A 14,694-nucleotide genomic window follows, 5' to 3' on the forward strand; every position below is an offset into this window, starting at 1 on the left:
AGCAATCACTGGCAAGTCCTCTCGCAGTCCTCCCGCTGCTTCACCCAACATGTTTCTGGTTGCCATAGGGTAATCTCCCTGCAAATCGCCATGACCAGCCTCTTCTGCATATTAAAGATCTGACGGAGCTTGCTCTCCCCCGCTATTTCAGATCTGTACAGGGTCCCTTCTGATTTAGCCAAACAGTGAAAGCACCTGTTTTAGTCATTGACTCTCTGTCAACTCTATTCGAGGCATATGCCTCATCGTGGTGTTCCTCTTGCAACTCTTGGTGGTCATGACCCAGAGTAGGAAGGGGTACTATTACCAACCAGCTGTCTTTGAAGAGCTCGCAGAACAAAAGCATCATGACAGTGCCACATTTGGAAGTTGTCAAAGAATTCTATGCATCTTGTCACACACAACCTGGACAAATTAACAATAACTTTTCTATGCAGAAACTTGGTTTACTGAAGGAGCTTGTAATGCTGCAGCCAGCTATTGAGCCATACACTGGAGAACACAGAAAGCTCTGCTTAAATAAATGCCTGGATAGCTTGCAACAGAAGTTAAGCTATCCAGGTTAATGCCCCGAGCTGCAGCTCTTGGTGTCAAACAGGTCACAGCTTCCTTGTTTGGTGAAACATACTCTTCTCATACAATACTCTTCACTCTCAATCGACATGGGTTGCAGTTTTTTTTGTGGGGGGGGGGGGGGGGGGTAAAAGAGTATGGGAGGAGAGTGTGTCCTCATTGCTGCCTTACTTTTTTCCTGCAGCTGGCATTGTACCCGCTCCATAATACCCAAGACACCTCATTATGAATTTCAAGTCAATGTCTTACGATGGTTTCGGTTTGCAATTAAATATCACAATAGTTCCAGTCCCTCAGAAGTGGTGACCAGCTTACACCCATGTCAATGGATGGTACAAATATACTGGTATCAGATTTTAAGAACCACGATTACAAACTGATCATAAAAGTGTTAAGCTTGATATGTTTTGCGTAACTTAACTATTCAAAAGGGGCTACTCATGGGAATTTATTGGGTGATCAATACAGTTGCCGATTTGTTTCAATTGAGTGCCAAGTGAAAAACTAATGAAGCAGCATGCCTTAGTTTGGGACAGTTTTCAGCAGATATTGTACTTAACCCAGAGCCTTCTGACTGAGGCGATAGGAATTTATCTATCTGCTCTCAGCACTCAAAGCAGTGTGCACTCAATGGATGAACACAATGCCACATCAGCGGAGGCAGTGGCGCAGTGGTGATGTCACTGGACGAATAATACAGAGCCCAGGCTCATGCTATGGGGGTACGGATTTGAATCCCACCTTGGTAGATGGTGTAATTTGAATTCAGTTAATATATCTGGAATTAAAAGCTCATCTAATGGTGACCTTGAAACCATTGTCGATTGTTGTAAAAACCCATCTGGTTTACGAATGTCCTTTGGGGAAGGAAATCTGCAGTCCTTACTTGGTCTGGCTGATGTGTGACTCCAGATGCACAGCAATGTGGTTGACTCTGAAATGGCCAAGCAAGCCACCCAGCTGAAGAGCAATTAGGGATGGGCAATAAATGACAGCCTAGTCAGCGACACCCACATCCCACAAAACAAATTTTTTTAAAAACCAGCTCAAAAGGTAAACCAAGGGATTTTGGTTGAAATCAACCCCCTCCTCCCATCCCAACCTACCCCCAGAAGATTTTGTTATAAAATTTTACTTCAAGAGGAGCACAATTGCAATGCATCTGAGAACCTTTTGTGATGTTAAAGGCACAACATAAAAGCAAATTGTTGTTGTATATTGAAAATCTGATACTTAACCAGAGCCCAGAAAGATCATGTCTTGCACTACTGTTATACTCAGACCACCATTTCAATACCTGCATTCCATTAATAATGGGCTCAAGTAATGCTCCATAACCCAAGTGTTACATTACCAAAAATAATTCTGGACAGAAAACCTCAGGTGAATGGTAGAACATCATTTGACTTAGCCCTTAAGTTCATCTCAGTCCTCTCACTGTTCAGTGATAACCATTCCTTCAGTGCCCAGACAGCAGTTTGGAAAATATTGCTTGCTGGCATCTCAAACATGGATTAAAATGAGAGTTGAATGGCAAATGATTACATTCCTTTTACTAATGCAACTGGAACCACTGTCAAAGGTCAAGGATGTCAAGTGAACAGTGGTTTCATGTATACTTATTGGCATAAGCCTTAGAAATAAAATCCTCCCAAACACATGGGCACCTTTGCAGTATATATTTACTTTTGAGCATTACAATTCCAGTCAGTTAAAAGTGTATTATCTCCCATTTCCTGCACCTGATGTTTTGACACCCCTGCTTTTTCAACAATATTTTTCCAGCTAAGCTCAAACTAAAATTTGGAGTTTTTCTAGATGTCGGTGTATTTTGATTGCACAAGTATAACAAAAAAAAAGAAATTTGAATTTAAAGACAGTAACCCATTCATTAGCCTACCTGAGAAAGTTTGGAGGACTGATTAAACCGCCTGCAGCCAGTTCTAGGAAGGCTGCACTGACTGACCTACACCAAATTTAATCTTTAACTTCATGTTTGCTGCAGAATCAAGGTGAAGACAGATAGTCCACTCCAATACACCTCCTATGATGTTGCTTTGTCTAAGAGTGTTGATTACAGAAACCTTCTCAAAAGTGCTGGATTGGACTATATTCTTTACATCAGCTGTTCAAATACGATTCAGCACATATTTTGCTGCCAAGGCAACCACTGGTGATCCAGTCGGTATCCCAGGAAATGGGCCAGAGGATCCGGCTATATCAATATGAGAATAGCGAAGAGGTTTTTCAGAATCTATTCCATGCTGAAAAAGAGAAGTACTGATTTAGTACAAATGGCTTTCAAGTACACGACAAAAGGAACTCCATACCACAAAACTCTATCATATTAACAAAGAATCCACTGCATCAACTAACGTTGTCAAGTAGGCTCAATAATTAGGTTCTGCTCTGTTGTTCTAACTCTCACTCCACCCAACTGAACAATGAGACAGCTCTATGGCACCAGGACCATCAAGGCTTCAGACATAGTGGCTAATGCATGTTGCTGACGTCTTCATGCAATCCAAGTTAAACACAGCAATTTTGCATCCTTTATATATCTTCAGTACTGTCAAGTAGTAGTCGTAAAGTTTTGGATTAAGAGTAGGATGTTTTGGACAGGAGCTATTGTTGATTAAACTGTACAAAGGTATGGTAAAACATGACTAACTTATGGATTTCTCCCAATGGTTGACTGTTGAGCTCATAAAATAAGGATGGGGGATTTTAAAAAAAAATCAATTTAAACAAAGTGCAATTTAACTGGTCACTTTCCTACAACATACATTTTGAAAGCTAACAAACACAATTAGCATCTTCAAGTAGCAAGGAATTCTACCTTATCTAGGCCGGAAGCCATGATGAGGAAAGCTGCAGGTGACTGATGTCCACGGGGTGTGGCACTAGATGGCTGGTTGTTGCACTGCAGAATCTCTTCATACTCTGACTTCCCTTTGTGAAAATCATAATCGTCACGCCGAATGGTGGAAATTTCAAAAGGATCAGCCACTTCATCACCAGCTAACAGGAAAAATACACTATTAAATGAACAGTAGTTTATATTTTGTTCATGATCAAATTTGAAACATTTTTCTTGGGTTAAAAAAATATTGTATTGTGATAAACTGTTGCTTCAATAATAATGAGTAACCCCTCCTGGGCACATGCCTTAACGCCATGGTCACCAAACAGACCTGAAAACAGATGTAAACCAATCAGAGAGACAAACGAGAGGGAGAAAGAGGCCCAATGCACGGAGCAAGGGGTGGGTGGGGACAGACAGAGAGAGAGCCAGAGAGAGAGAGTGCGCGCCAGACACACACCCACACACACAGAATGTGAACAACCATTTTCTAAATGGGATCAGTGGTGTTCAAAGCAAGCATCAAGATTGCACACCTCTGTTCCCACTGCACACCAAGAAACTCTAGGCTTCAGTACTGATTGTAACCAGAATTCTACCTTGCTCTACATACATTATTCTCCAGAGGATCCCACTCCCCAATCACCTGGACACCAGACACATAGCAATGAAAGCAGTATCCTTGGTTTGTATTTTCTCGAACTATTATGGCCTCACCCTTCTTTACCACTGCAACCTTTTCCAGTCCTAAATGCCAGCACATATCCTGTGCTTTGAGCTCATTCCCAACCTGCCTCCTTCCACTAAACCCTGGTCTATTTTTGGTTCATCTTGATCCTCACTCTAACTTTGCAACCCCTTTTTCAAGATCTAACTGTGATCATACCTTCATTCTCCTTTTATGACTTTGGTCACCTGAGGTGTTTAGGGATTTTAGTGAAGGAGGAATATAAATGCAAGCCATATAGTCCATCACTCAAGTTATAAAATGTGAAGAGCAAGTCCCCAATGATCAGACATATAATCCACCAATGACTTGGATTAAAAACACAAAAAAACAAAGCAAATGCTACGAGTCTGTCACACAAACAGGTGTATTTTATGTATCAGATTACCAAGAGAATTGATGTACATAACCAAAGCACACATTGCTGCTTAAAACATCCCACAATCAGGAATGACACGGCAAGCAAGTCTTTCAGACAGACAGTCAACAGCTTCAATTGCTGGAAATCGAATTCACATCAACCAATGTACGAACGCCTAGGAGGTAAGAAGGACAACTGGCTCTTACCTGCTTGAAGTTCTTGAGCAGTCTTGGCCCTTTGGGCAGGGCCATTATCCATAATAATCTGTACCAAAAAAAAGTTAAAAACATTTAAGAGAAAAACTAATGATTAGAGCTCAGGACAATGCTGCGGTCTGTGTTTGAAGCAGCTGAACCAGATACCTTTCAGTTTAGCTGGACAGCATTTAGAGTGGAATAAAAGCAAAATAGTGCAGCTGCTGGAACTCAAATAAAAACAAAAAAATTCTAGAAATACTCAACAGGTCTGGCAGCATCTGTGGAGAGAGAAGCAGAGTTAATGTTTCATCAGAACACAGAACAAATAGAGTGGAGTTCCTTCTCAAACCTTAAGACTGTACAGGAGCACATCCATTTGAAGCTAACTTAAGTTTCAATAAAAACAAAATACTGCACTGACTGTTCAAGTTTTGAAGCAATTCACAAAAGTTTGAGAGAAAGCTCGCATTTATGTAGCTCCTTTCATAACATCCCAAAATGCTTCATAGCCAATCAAGTACTTTTGAAGTGCAATTCCTGTTACAATATCGGGAAAGTCAGTCAATTTGTACACATTCAGGTCCCGCAAACAGAAATAGATGAGAGACCAGATAGTCTTGTTTTGTGCCACTTATCAGGGATGACCAAGATTACCTCGACCAATTAGGGATGGGCAATAAATGCTGGCTTGGCCAGAGATGCCCACATCCTATGAATGTATTAAAAAAAAAGGACAACACCTTGATTTTCATTTCATCAAAAAGGCAACAGGTCTGACAGTGCAGCATTCCCTCAGAAATATCAGATCAGATATGTATGTTTAAATCTCAGGAGTGGCACATTTATCAGCATTCCCTTTTCTGTCGAACCAAGAAAAGAAATATTGTTCAACTCTACACAATCCATGTTTGTGGCAGCAGCAACATTCCTGACTGTTGAGAGTTGATTTGAACTTTCAAAAGTAACCAAACGACACAGCAGCAGATTCTATTGCCACATTGTACATCTAATAAAGAAAGGACACCATCTTGGCATAAAGCATCTCCTCCTTCAACAGCCAAAGGACTGAAAGGTACCTGAGCTTCTTTGTTCCAGTATCAAGCCATTTACAAGATGTTGGCACAACATATGCTAAATTGAACTTACCGAGTAGTTAAAACCAACAGCTCTAATCGCATGGCCAGTCAGTGTGGCAATAGTGAACAATTCAAAATGGTTCGGATCATATTCTTCGATAGCCTGCAGAAAAGAATTAAGAACTCACTATATTCAAAACATTACCAGTAAATGTTCAGAATGGTACCTCAAATTTGGAACAGTACCATTAGGTACAATATTATCCTAGGTTCACTGACAGCTCCAAGTCATAAAAATATGCAGACTAATTCATAAGCTTCATAAAGACCACAATCTGTCAATGAATGGATGTGCATCCATATTATGCTAACAGCTACGGATTATCATGCAACACAAGGTGAAAATTACATTAACAACTAATATCCAGTTCTGTTGTTGTTGTTTCTGGTTTTATGATATTAATTAAGTGTAAATCCATAGCTTTCGCTAAAACTCGGCGCTGTATTTCGTATTCGGCGGCGGACGTGAACAATGGCAGCCCGCACGCACAGGTTGCACTTTGCAGAGCCGCTGCAATATTAAGCTCGACGGGTCATTTAAATAGCTGGGGCGGACCACCCACCCTGTTGACGTGGAGGGGGCGGGTGATCCATCCCCAGCAATGGCGTCAGAAGCCTTTGCGCAGGTGGCGATGCCATTTTTAAAGGGCTTTGAGCCCTAACATTAACTTTACTTATTCAAAGATAGTGTTTGAAAAAATAAAATTGTTCCTGACTCTCTCTCTAACAGGCATAGATTGGATTACCTGCCCCATCTACCCCCCACCAAAAGACTTAGCTTGTGCACCTGACCTTCCACACCCACAAACTTCAAAAACTTAAACCTTACCCCTTTTCACCATTCTGCAGCCCAATGAAATGAGTCGGATCCTGCTCCCACCACCCCACAACCTACACTGAAAAACTTAACTGCTCCCCACAAGCATTCTGCCTTGGATCCCCGGACGGGGAACCAAAGGCATGGGACTACCGGCCACTGGCACCAATATTGCTCCGGGACAGACAGCGGTCGGGCGACAGTCACTAATTCAGGTATATAAATTGATTTACACAATGAAATTGGGTTCCCGTCGCCGAGTGGCCGGGGTGGGGGGTGTGGTGCCGCCACGAGGCCTCGCCAGCAACAACAATAGGTGGCTTCTCGGCATTGAGGTCCATGGTGGGCCTCTCCCGGAGGCATTTTCAGACCCCCCCCCCTCACCACGATCCCCAACACTAGTGGTGGGGGTGGGGTGGACTGTAAAATTCAGCCCTAGGTCTGGCACATTAGCAAAAAAGTATCTGTTGTCTGGTCCCAAACAGTCTGTGGCCAATACACAAGGCTGTGTGAAACGTAGTTAGCCCAACTTCAAGTCGCTATCTGCTCAAGATCCACAATTCTTGGCAGCTGGATATTTCTTCCAGCTCCCACCTCAATTAAATCCTCTGCAGAGCTGTGTTTTGAAGATTTTTTGGTATTTGCCATTTAGATAGGTGACAAAGGGGCCTGGAGCATTAAATTACATAGACAGGTTGCATCAATTTGGTTTAGATTCCCTTGAGTATAGAAGACCGAAGGATGGTCAAAGCAAAGGATCCCAAAAGTCTTTTCAACAGTCTTCCCAACTTATCCTGCCACCTTTCTAAGGCTTGTGTACCTGTATTCCCTTTAAAATTGTTCTCTTATTTTTCTTTGGAGGGAGTTAAAAATACATCTTAAGAAATTCAATAAGGTAGACACAGAAACACTATTTCCTCTGGTGATGGAAATCAAGAATAAGGGAATGCAAAATCTTAATTTGAGTTATGAGGAAAATTAAGTCGCATTTTTTCCCCACAAAATAAGAACATAAGAACTAGGAGCAGGAGTAGGCAATTCAGCCCCTCAAGCCTGCGCCGCCATCCAATACGATCATGGCTGATATCATCTTGGCCTCAACTCCACTTTCCTATCCGTTCTTCATAACCCTTCAACTCATTTCTAATATAAAATCTACCCAATGTCCTTTGAGAGAAGTAATTTCTCCTCATCTCTGTTTTAAATCTGCTACCCCTTATCCTAAAACTATGACCTCTCGTTCTAGATTGCCCCACAAGAGGAAACATCCTTTCTATGTCTACTTTGTCAATCCCCATAATCATCTTTTATAGATCTCCTCTCATTCTCCTAAACTCCAGAGAGTAAAGGCCTAAACTGCTCAATCTCTCTTCATAAGACAAGCCCCCTCATTTCTGGAATCAATCTGGTGAACCTCCTCTGAACTGCCTCCAACGCAACTACATCCTTTCTCAAGTAAGGGGACCAAACCTGTACGCAATACTCCAGGTGCGGTCTCACTAATGCCTTATACAGTTGCAGCAACACTTCCCTTCTGTTATACTCTTTTCCTTTAGCAATAAATGCCAAAATTCCATTTGCCTTCCTTATCACCTGCTGTACCTGCAAACTAGTTTTCTGCAATTCATGTATGAGGACACCCAGATCCCTCTGCACCAAAGCACTCTGAAGTTTCTCTCCATTTAGATAATAATTTGCCTTTCTATTCTTCCGACCAAAATGGATAACCTCACACTTATCCACGTTAAAATCCATCAGCCAAATTTTGGCCCATTAATCTAATCTATCCACATTCATTTGTAGATTTCTTATTTCTTTATTGCAGCTTACTATCCCACCTATTTCAGTGTCATCTGCAAATTTGGCTATAGTACCTTCTATCCCTGCATCCAAGTCATTAATATAGATTGTAAATAGTTGGGGCCCCGAGGACCGAACCCTGTGGCACCCCACTAGTTACATCTTGCCAACCAGAAAAAGACCCATTTATCCCGACTGTCTGTTTTCTGTTGGTTAGCCAATCCTCTATCCAAGCTAATAAATTGCCCCTAACCCCATGTGAACTTACCTTGTGTATTAACCTTTTGTGCGGCACCTTATCAAATGCCTTCTGGAAGTCCAGATAAACTACATCTTCAGGATCTCCATTATCCACTTTGCTTGTCACAGCTTCGAAGAACTCTGGCAAATTAGTCAATCACGATTTACCCGACATAAAACCATGCTGACTCTGATGGATTGCGTTTTGACTTTCTAAATGTCCTGTTATTACTTCCTTAATAATGGATTCTAACAATTTTCCAATGACAGATGTTAAACTAACTGGTCTAAAGTTTCCTACTTTCTGCCTCCCTCCCTTTTTGACGAAGGGCATTAAATTAGCTTTTTTCCAATCCACTGAAACCTTTCCCGTATCCAGAGAATTGTGGAATATTATAACTAATGGATCCACAATCTCCGCTGCCACTTCCTTTAAGACCCTAGCATGGAGGTCATCAGGCCCCGGGGACTTGTCTACCTTCAACCCCAATAATTTGCTCAGTACTTTTTCCCTCGTGATGATGATTGTTCGAAGTTCCTCCCTTTCTATAACCTCTGCATTACCTGGTACTATTGGGATGGTACTCGTGTCCTCCACCGTGAAAGAAGCAAAATACTGATTTAGTGTCTCTGCCATTTCTGTGTTCCCCTCTATTAACTCTCCAGTCTCATCCTCCAAAGGACCAACATTCACTTTAGCTACTCTCTTCCCTTTTATATACTTTTAGAAGCTTTTGCTATCCGTTTTTATATTTTGCGCTAGTTTTCTCTCATAATTTACCTTTGCTGTTTTCATTCCTTTTTTCGTAACCATTTGTTAATCTTTAAAAGTTTCCCAATCTTCCAGCCTGCCACTGGCCTTTGCAATATGGTACGCCTTAGTTTTTGTCTTTATGTTATCCTTGACTTCCTTGCTTAGCCACGGATGCTTTTCCCCCCTTCTAAAATCTTTCTTCATCTCTGGAATATATTTTAGTTGGGATAAATTGAATATCTCCTTAAACATCTGCCACTGCTCATCAACTATCCTACCTTCCAGTCTTCCTGCCCAGTCCACTAGTGCCAAATCTGTCCTCATGCCTATATAATTACCTTTGTTTAACTCCAGAACGCTCGTGTGGGACTCCAGCTTCTCACCCTCAAAATGAATTTGAAATTCTAACATGCTGTGATCACTTGTCCGTAGAGGATCCTTCACAATGAGATCATTTATTAATCCCAGCTCAAGACACACTAAATCTAGAATAGCCTGCTCCCTGGTTGGTTCCACAACATATTGCCCCAAAAAACAATCTCTAATACATTCAAATGAACTCTCCCTCGAGGCTACCCTTGCCAATTTGACTAATACAGTCTATATGCATATCAAAATCACTCAGGATTATTGCCGTACCTTTCCTACAAGCCCCCAGTATTTCCTGGTTTATACTGTGCCCCACTGCGGAACTACTGTTTGGGGACCTATGGATTACTCCCACAAGTGACTTCTTTCCCTTGCTATTTCTTATTTCTACCCAGACTGATTCTATGTCCTGATCTCCAGTGCTTATATCATTTCTCACGACAGCTCTGATCTCTTCCTTCACTAACAAAGCTACACCACCTCCTTTTCCTTCCTGTCTATCCTTCCAAAATACTGAAGATCCTTGGGAATTCAATTCCCAAACCTGGTTTCAGTAATCACCACTAAATCATACCCATTTGTCTCTTTGTGCTGTTAACTCATTTATTTTATTCCAAATACTTTGTGCATTCAGAAACAAGCCTTTAAGTTTGTTCTATTATTAAATTCCCCTACTCTTGTACGATTCCTTGGTGCAATAAGCTGTTCACAAATGTAGCAGAAAACTGGAATTTTCTTCTTTTCAGACTGTGAATGCAGAGAAAATTGGAGTTTTCCAGATTGAGAATGGGTAGATTTTTTTTTTATAGGCAAGGGTATTAATGGATAGGAAGCAAAGTAGAGTTGAATGACAAATCACTCGCGATCTAACTAAGGCTTCAAGGGCTGAATGGCATATTTCCATGCGTGCAGGTACACAAGCCTTTGAAGGGTGGCAGAATAAATTGGGAAGACTGTTTAATAGGCACATTGGATCATTTGTTTTATCAATACAGTTATAAACAACAAAAGCAAAAAAAGTTATCCTAAAGATTTATTAAACACCAGTTAAGCCCAACTCTAGCGTTTCAGCCAATTCCAGACACTTTAGGAAGGATATCATTGCCTTTAGAGGGTGCAGCAGAGATTTTAGTGGATTGATACCAAGGATGAAAGTTACACAGGAGGAGGGGAGGAGAGGGAGAAGGAGGGGAGGAGAGGGAGAAGGAGGGGAGGAGAGGGAGAAGGAGGGGAGGAGAGGGAGAAGGAGGGGAGGAGAGGGAGAAGGAGGGGAGGAGAGGGAGAAGGAGGGGAGGAGAGGGAGAAGGAGGGGAGGAGAGGGAGAAGGAGGGGAGGAGAGGGAGAAGGAGGGGAGGAGAGGGAGAAGGAGGGGAGGAGAGGGAGAAGGAGGGGAGGAGAGGGAGAAGGAGGGGAGGAGAGGGAGAAGGAGGGGAGGAGAGGGAGAAGGAGGGGAGGAGAGGGAGAAGGAGGGGAGGAGAGGGAGAAGGAGGGGAGGAGAGGGAGAAGGAGGGGAGGAGAGGGAGAAGGAGCGGAGGAGAGGGAGAAGGAGGGGAGGAGAGGGAGAAGGAGGGGAGGAGAGGGAGAAGGAGGGGAGGAGAGGGAGAAGGAGGGGAGGAGAGGGAGAAAAAAACAGCGAGAAAGAGAGGGGGACGCTACACAGAGAGTGGGGGCTGCCACACGGGGTAGGAGAGGGAGAGAGACACACTGGGGAGGGGGGCGGGGGGGGGAATGAGGAGAACGGAACACCACACACTGGTGGGGGCGGGGGTTGAAGAGAAGAGACACACTTGGGGGGAGGTTAGACAAGAGAGAGTGGGGGAGGGGAGAGGAGACAGGAGGGGAAGGGGGAACAAAAATATGAACAGTATTTGCATTTGTCCCAGGACAGCTTTGTTATTCAATCACGCTCTGCCCTATCAAACACCTTCCCCATTGTTCTGTTCCCCACCCCCCTCCCCTTCACTTGCCTAAAACTGAATTTTTTTCTAATCTTTGCCAGTTCTAATCAAAGATCAGAGACCTGAAATGTTAATGCTGCTTATTGCTCCACAGGTGCTGCCAGACCTGCTGAGTATTTCCAGCACTTTTTAAATTTTATTTCAGAAAACCATGTTGACTCTGACTGATCGAAAATCTTAATGCTAAGTATCCTGCTTAATAATAGATTCAAGCTTTTTCCCGATGACAGAAATACGGTTCACCGACTTGCAGTTTCCTGCTTTGTCTTCCTGTTCTCTTGAATAGAGGAGCGATATTTGGTATTTTCCAATCTGATGAGATCTCCCCAGAATCTAGGGGATTTTGGAAAATTACACCTAATGCAACTACAATCTCCGCAGCCAAATGATGCATGGAGCTCCCAAGTTAACAAACCAAATGCTAAGCTGGTTGAGATGTTCAAAGAACCAGAGAATTGTTTAAGACAAGTTTATAAGTAATTAAGCAGGTATTTTGCATTTATCTTACAGGTGTAATTGTTTATGTATCGATCAGGTATTAAGTTTTAATGTAAATACACTGATCCAGCGGTCTTTCGAGAACACCAAATCATGGTATGTTACATATACTCCTCAGCTGAACAAATTATGATTCAGCTTTAACGGTCAAACTGGGCTTCAATGACACAAAACTGAAATGGTTGAAGTTTAACTTAGCTACCTCCTTGAACTTATAGAAAACATCTATGTAATGAAGAAATGTTTTAATAGATGAGGCTCACATTATAAAACAATACATTTCTCCTCCTCTCTTCTCCCTCCATCCTTGCCTATATGCTTAAAATTGGATAACATTCTTCCAGAAAACCACAAGTTTGAAGAGAAAAATCTCCCCGTCACACGTCATCTGCCTTGTCCAAGGAACAAAACATATCAACGGTATTCTGTAGTAACCATGTGAAAGCTCTCCTTGCTTGCTTTTGAACTTAAAAAAGAATAAACCAAGATCTGTTTGCCAACTAGAACTACAAAGGGCAAAAACACCTTTTCCTTCATGTAACACAGCAGGTCCACCATTGCCATCCGTCCCTCTGCATCCGTATTTCCAACCCGAATTCTTTTCTGAGCACGAGATGTGATAAGCTCATCTGCCACATAACAATCTAGACAAAAAAAAATACAAAACCACAAGGTTCAGATAGCAAAATACCATTACATGCAGTTTATACTAGAGATAGATTTAACAGCGGCAGCTGCCAATAAAGGCACAGAAACGAGACTCAAAATGGTTCACTGGGCTCGAAATGCAGATGCTAAATAGAAAATAGATACCAATGCGAGCTAGCATTTTGTTTTGGCTGCAGTTCAACTGTTATTCGATTTGAATAAATACAAAGCACCACCATCTTTGCAACCTTGCAGAGTTGTTTCCACGACAAGAACTGTGCTCTGTTTACTTCAATGTCAATCCAGTCGTACAAACTGCACTCCAGTTTATTTGAGTGGTCAGGAATTATTGATACTCCTACATGTGAACCTAACACACCTTGCAGTCCAGATAAAGAGCAACAAAGATAACATAAGTGTTCTAGAACTCATATGCTTGTACACACCAAGCTTTTCAGATGCACATTACCTGAGCCAACACTGTTCCTGACCATTGTCATTGCACCAATTACTTTGATTCCTTTGGGTTTCAGGATGGACAGCACCTGTAGCAGAAAGTAATTCAATCAGTACAACTGCAGATATGAATTCAACATGCATTTATGCAACATAAAAGAATAAAAAATTCCAATTTGCTTCAGGAAAAATTTGCACTCATCTAAACATAAGAGCAGGAGTAGGCCATTCAGCTTGTCGATCCTGCTCCACCATTCAATTCGATCATGGGATCATCTACCTCAACGCCAGTTTCCTGCACTATCCCCACATTCCATGATGTCATTAGCATCCAGATATCGATCGACTTCTGTCTTGAATATGCTCAATGATTGAGCTACACAGCCCTCTGGGTTAGAGAATTCCAAAGATTCACCACCCTCTGAGTAAAGAAATTCCTCCTCATCTCAGTCTTAAATGGCCTACCCCCTTATTCTGAAATGACGTCCCCTGGTTCTAGACTCACCAGCCAGGGGAAACATCCTATCTACAACCACCGTGTCACACTTGGTAAGAAATTCTAAATTTCAATGAGATCACCTCTCATTCTTCAAAACTCCTGAGAACACTGGCCCAGTTTCTGCAATCTCTTCTCATAAGACAATCATGCCATCCCAGGGATTAGTCAGGTGAACCTACATTGCACTCCCTCCATGGCAAGCATATCCTACCTTAGATAAGGAGACCAAAACTGTACACAATACTCCAGGTGCAGTCTCACCAAGGCTTTATAGGGCAGCACAGTGGTGCAGTGGTTAGCACTACAGCCTCACAGCTCCAGAGACCCGGGTTCAATTCGGGGTACTGCCTGTGCGGAGTTTGCAAGTTCTCCCTGTGACCGCGTGGGTTTTCGCCGGGTGCTCCGGTTTCCTCCCACAGCCAAAGACTTGCAGGTTGACAGGTCAATTGGCCATTGTAAATTGCCCCTAGTGTGGTTGTTGGTCGGCACAGCCTCGGTGGGCCGAAGGGCCTGTTTCAGTGCTGCATCTCTAAATAAAAAAAAATAAAAATTGCAACAATACACCTTACTCCTGTACTCAAATCCCTTGCAATGAAGGCCAACATACCATTTGCCTTCCTAATTGATTGTTGCCTTTTAGCCTTTAGTGACTCATGAACAAGGACACCCAGGTCCCTTTGGACATCAACACTTCCCAACCTCTCACCATTTAAGAAATACTCTATCTTTCTGTTTTTTCTACCTAAGTGGATAACTTCACACTTATTCACATGATATTTCATCACCATGCTCTTGCCC

General features: G+C 42.4%; 1 protein-coding gene across 1 annotated transcript in view; it reads right to left on the minus strand.

Annotated features, from left to right (window-relative positions):
• Window positions 1-692: 692 nt before the first annotated feature.
• zgc:152830 (uncharacterized protein LOC767682 homolog) overlaps window positions 693-14,694 on the minus strand; it is a 28,510-nt gene continuing 14,508 nt past the window's right edge. The window contains exons 5-10 of the mRNA XM_068023003.1: window positions 13,411-13,486; window positions 12,819-12,937; window positions 5,868-5,960; window positions 4,731-4,788; window positions 3,413-3,594; window positions 693-2,837 (exon numbers count right to left, since the gene is read on the minus strand). Coding sequence (XP_067879104.1) covers window positions 2,703-2,837; window positions 3,413-3,594; window positions 4,731-4,788; window positions 5,868-5,960; window positions 12,819-12,937; window positions 13,411-13,486 — 663 coding nt within the window. The 3' untranslated portion in view covers window positions 693-2,702. The remainder of the gene's footprint in view (window positions 2,838-3,412; window positions 3,595-4,730; window positions 4,789-5,867; window positions 5,961-12,818; window positions 12,938-13,410; window positions 13,487-14,694) is intronic.

Source organism: Heterodontus francisci, chromosome 47 (assembly GCF_036365525.1).
Source record: "Heterodontus francisci isolate sHetFra1 chromosome 47, sHetFra1.hap1, whole genome shotgun sequence".
NCBI lineage: Eukaryota > Metazoa > Chordata > Chondrichthyes > Heterodontiformes > Heterodontidae > Heterodontus > Heterodontus francisci.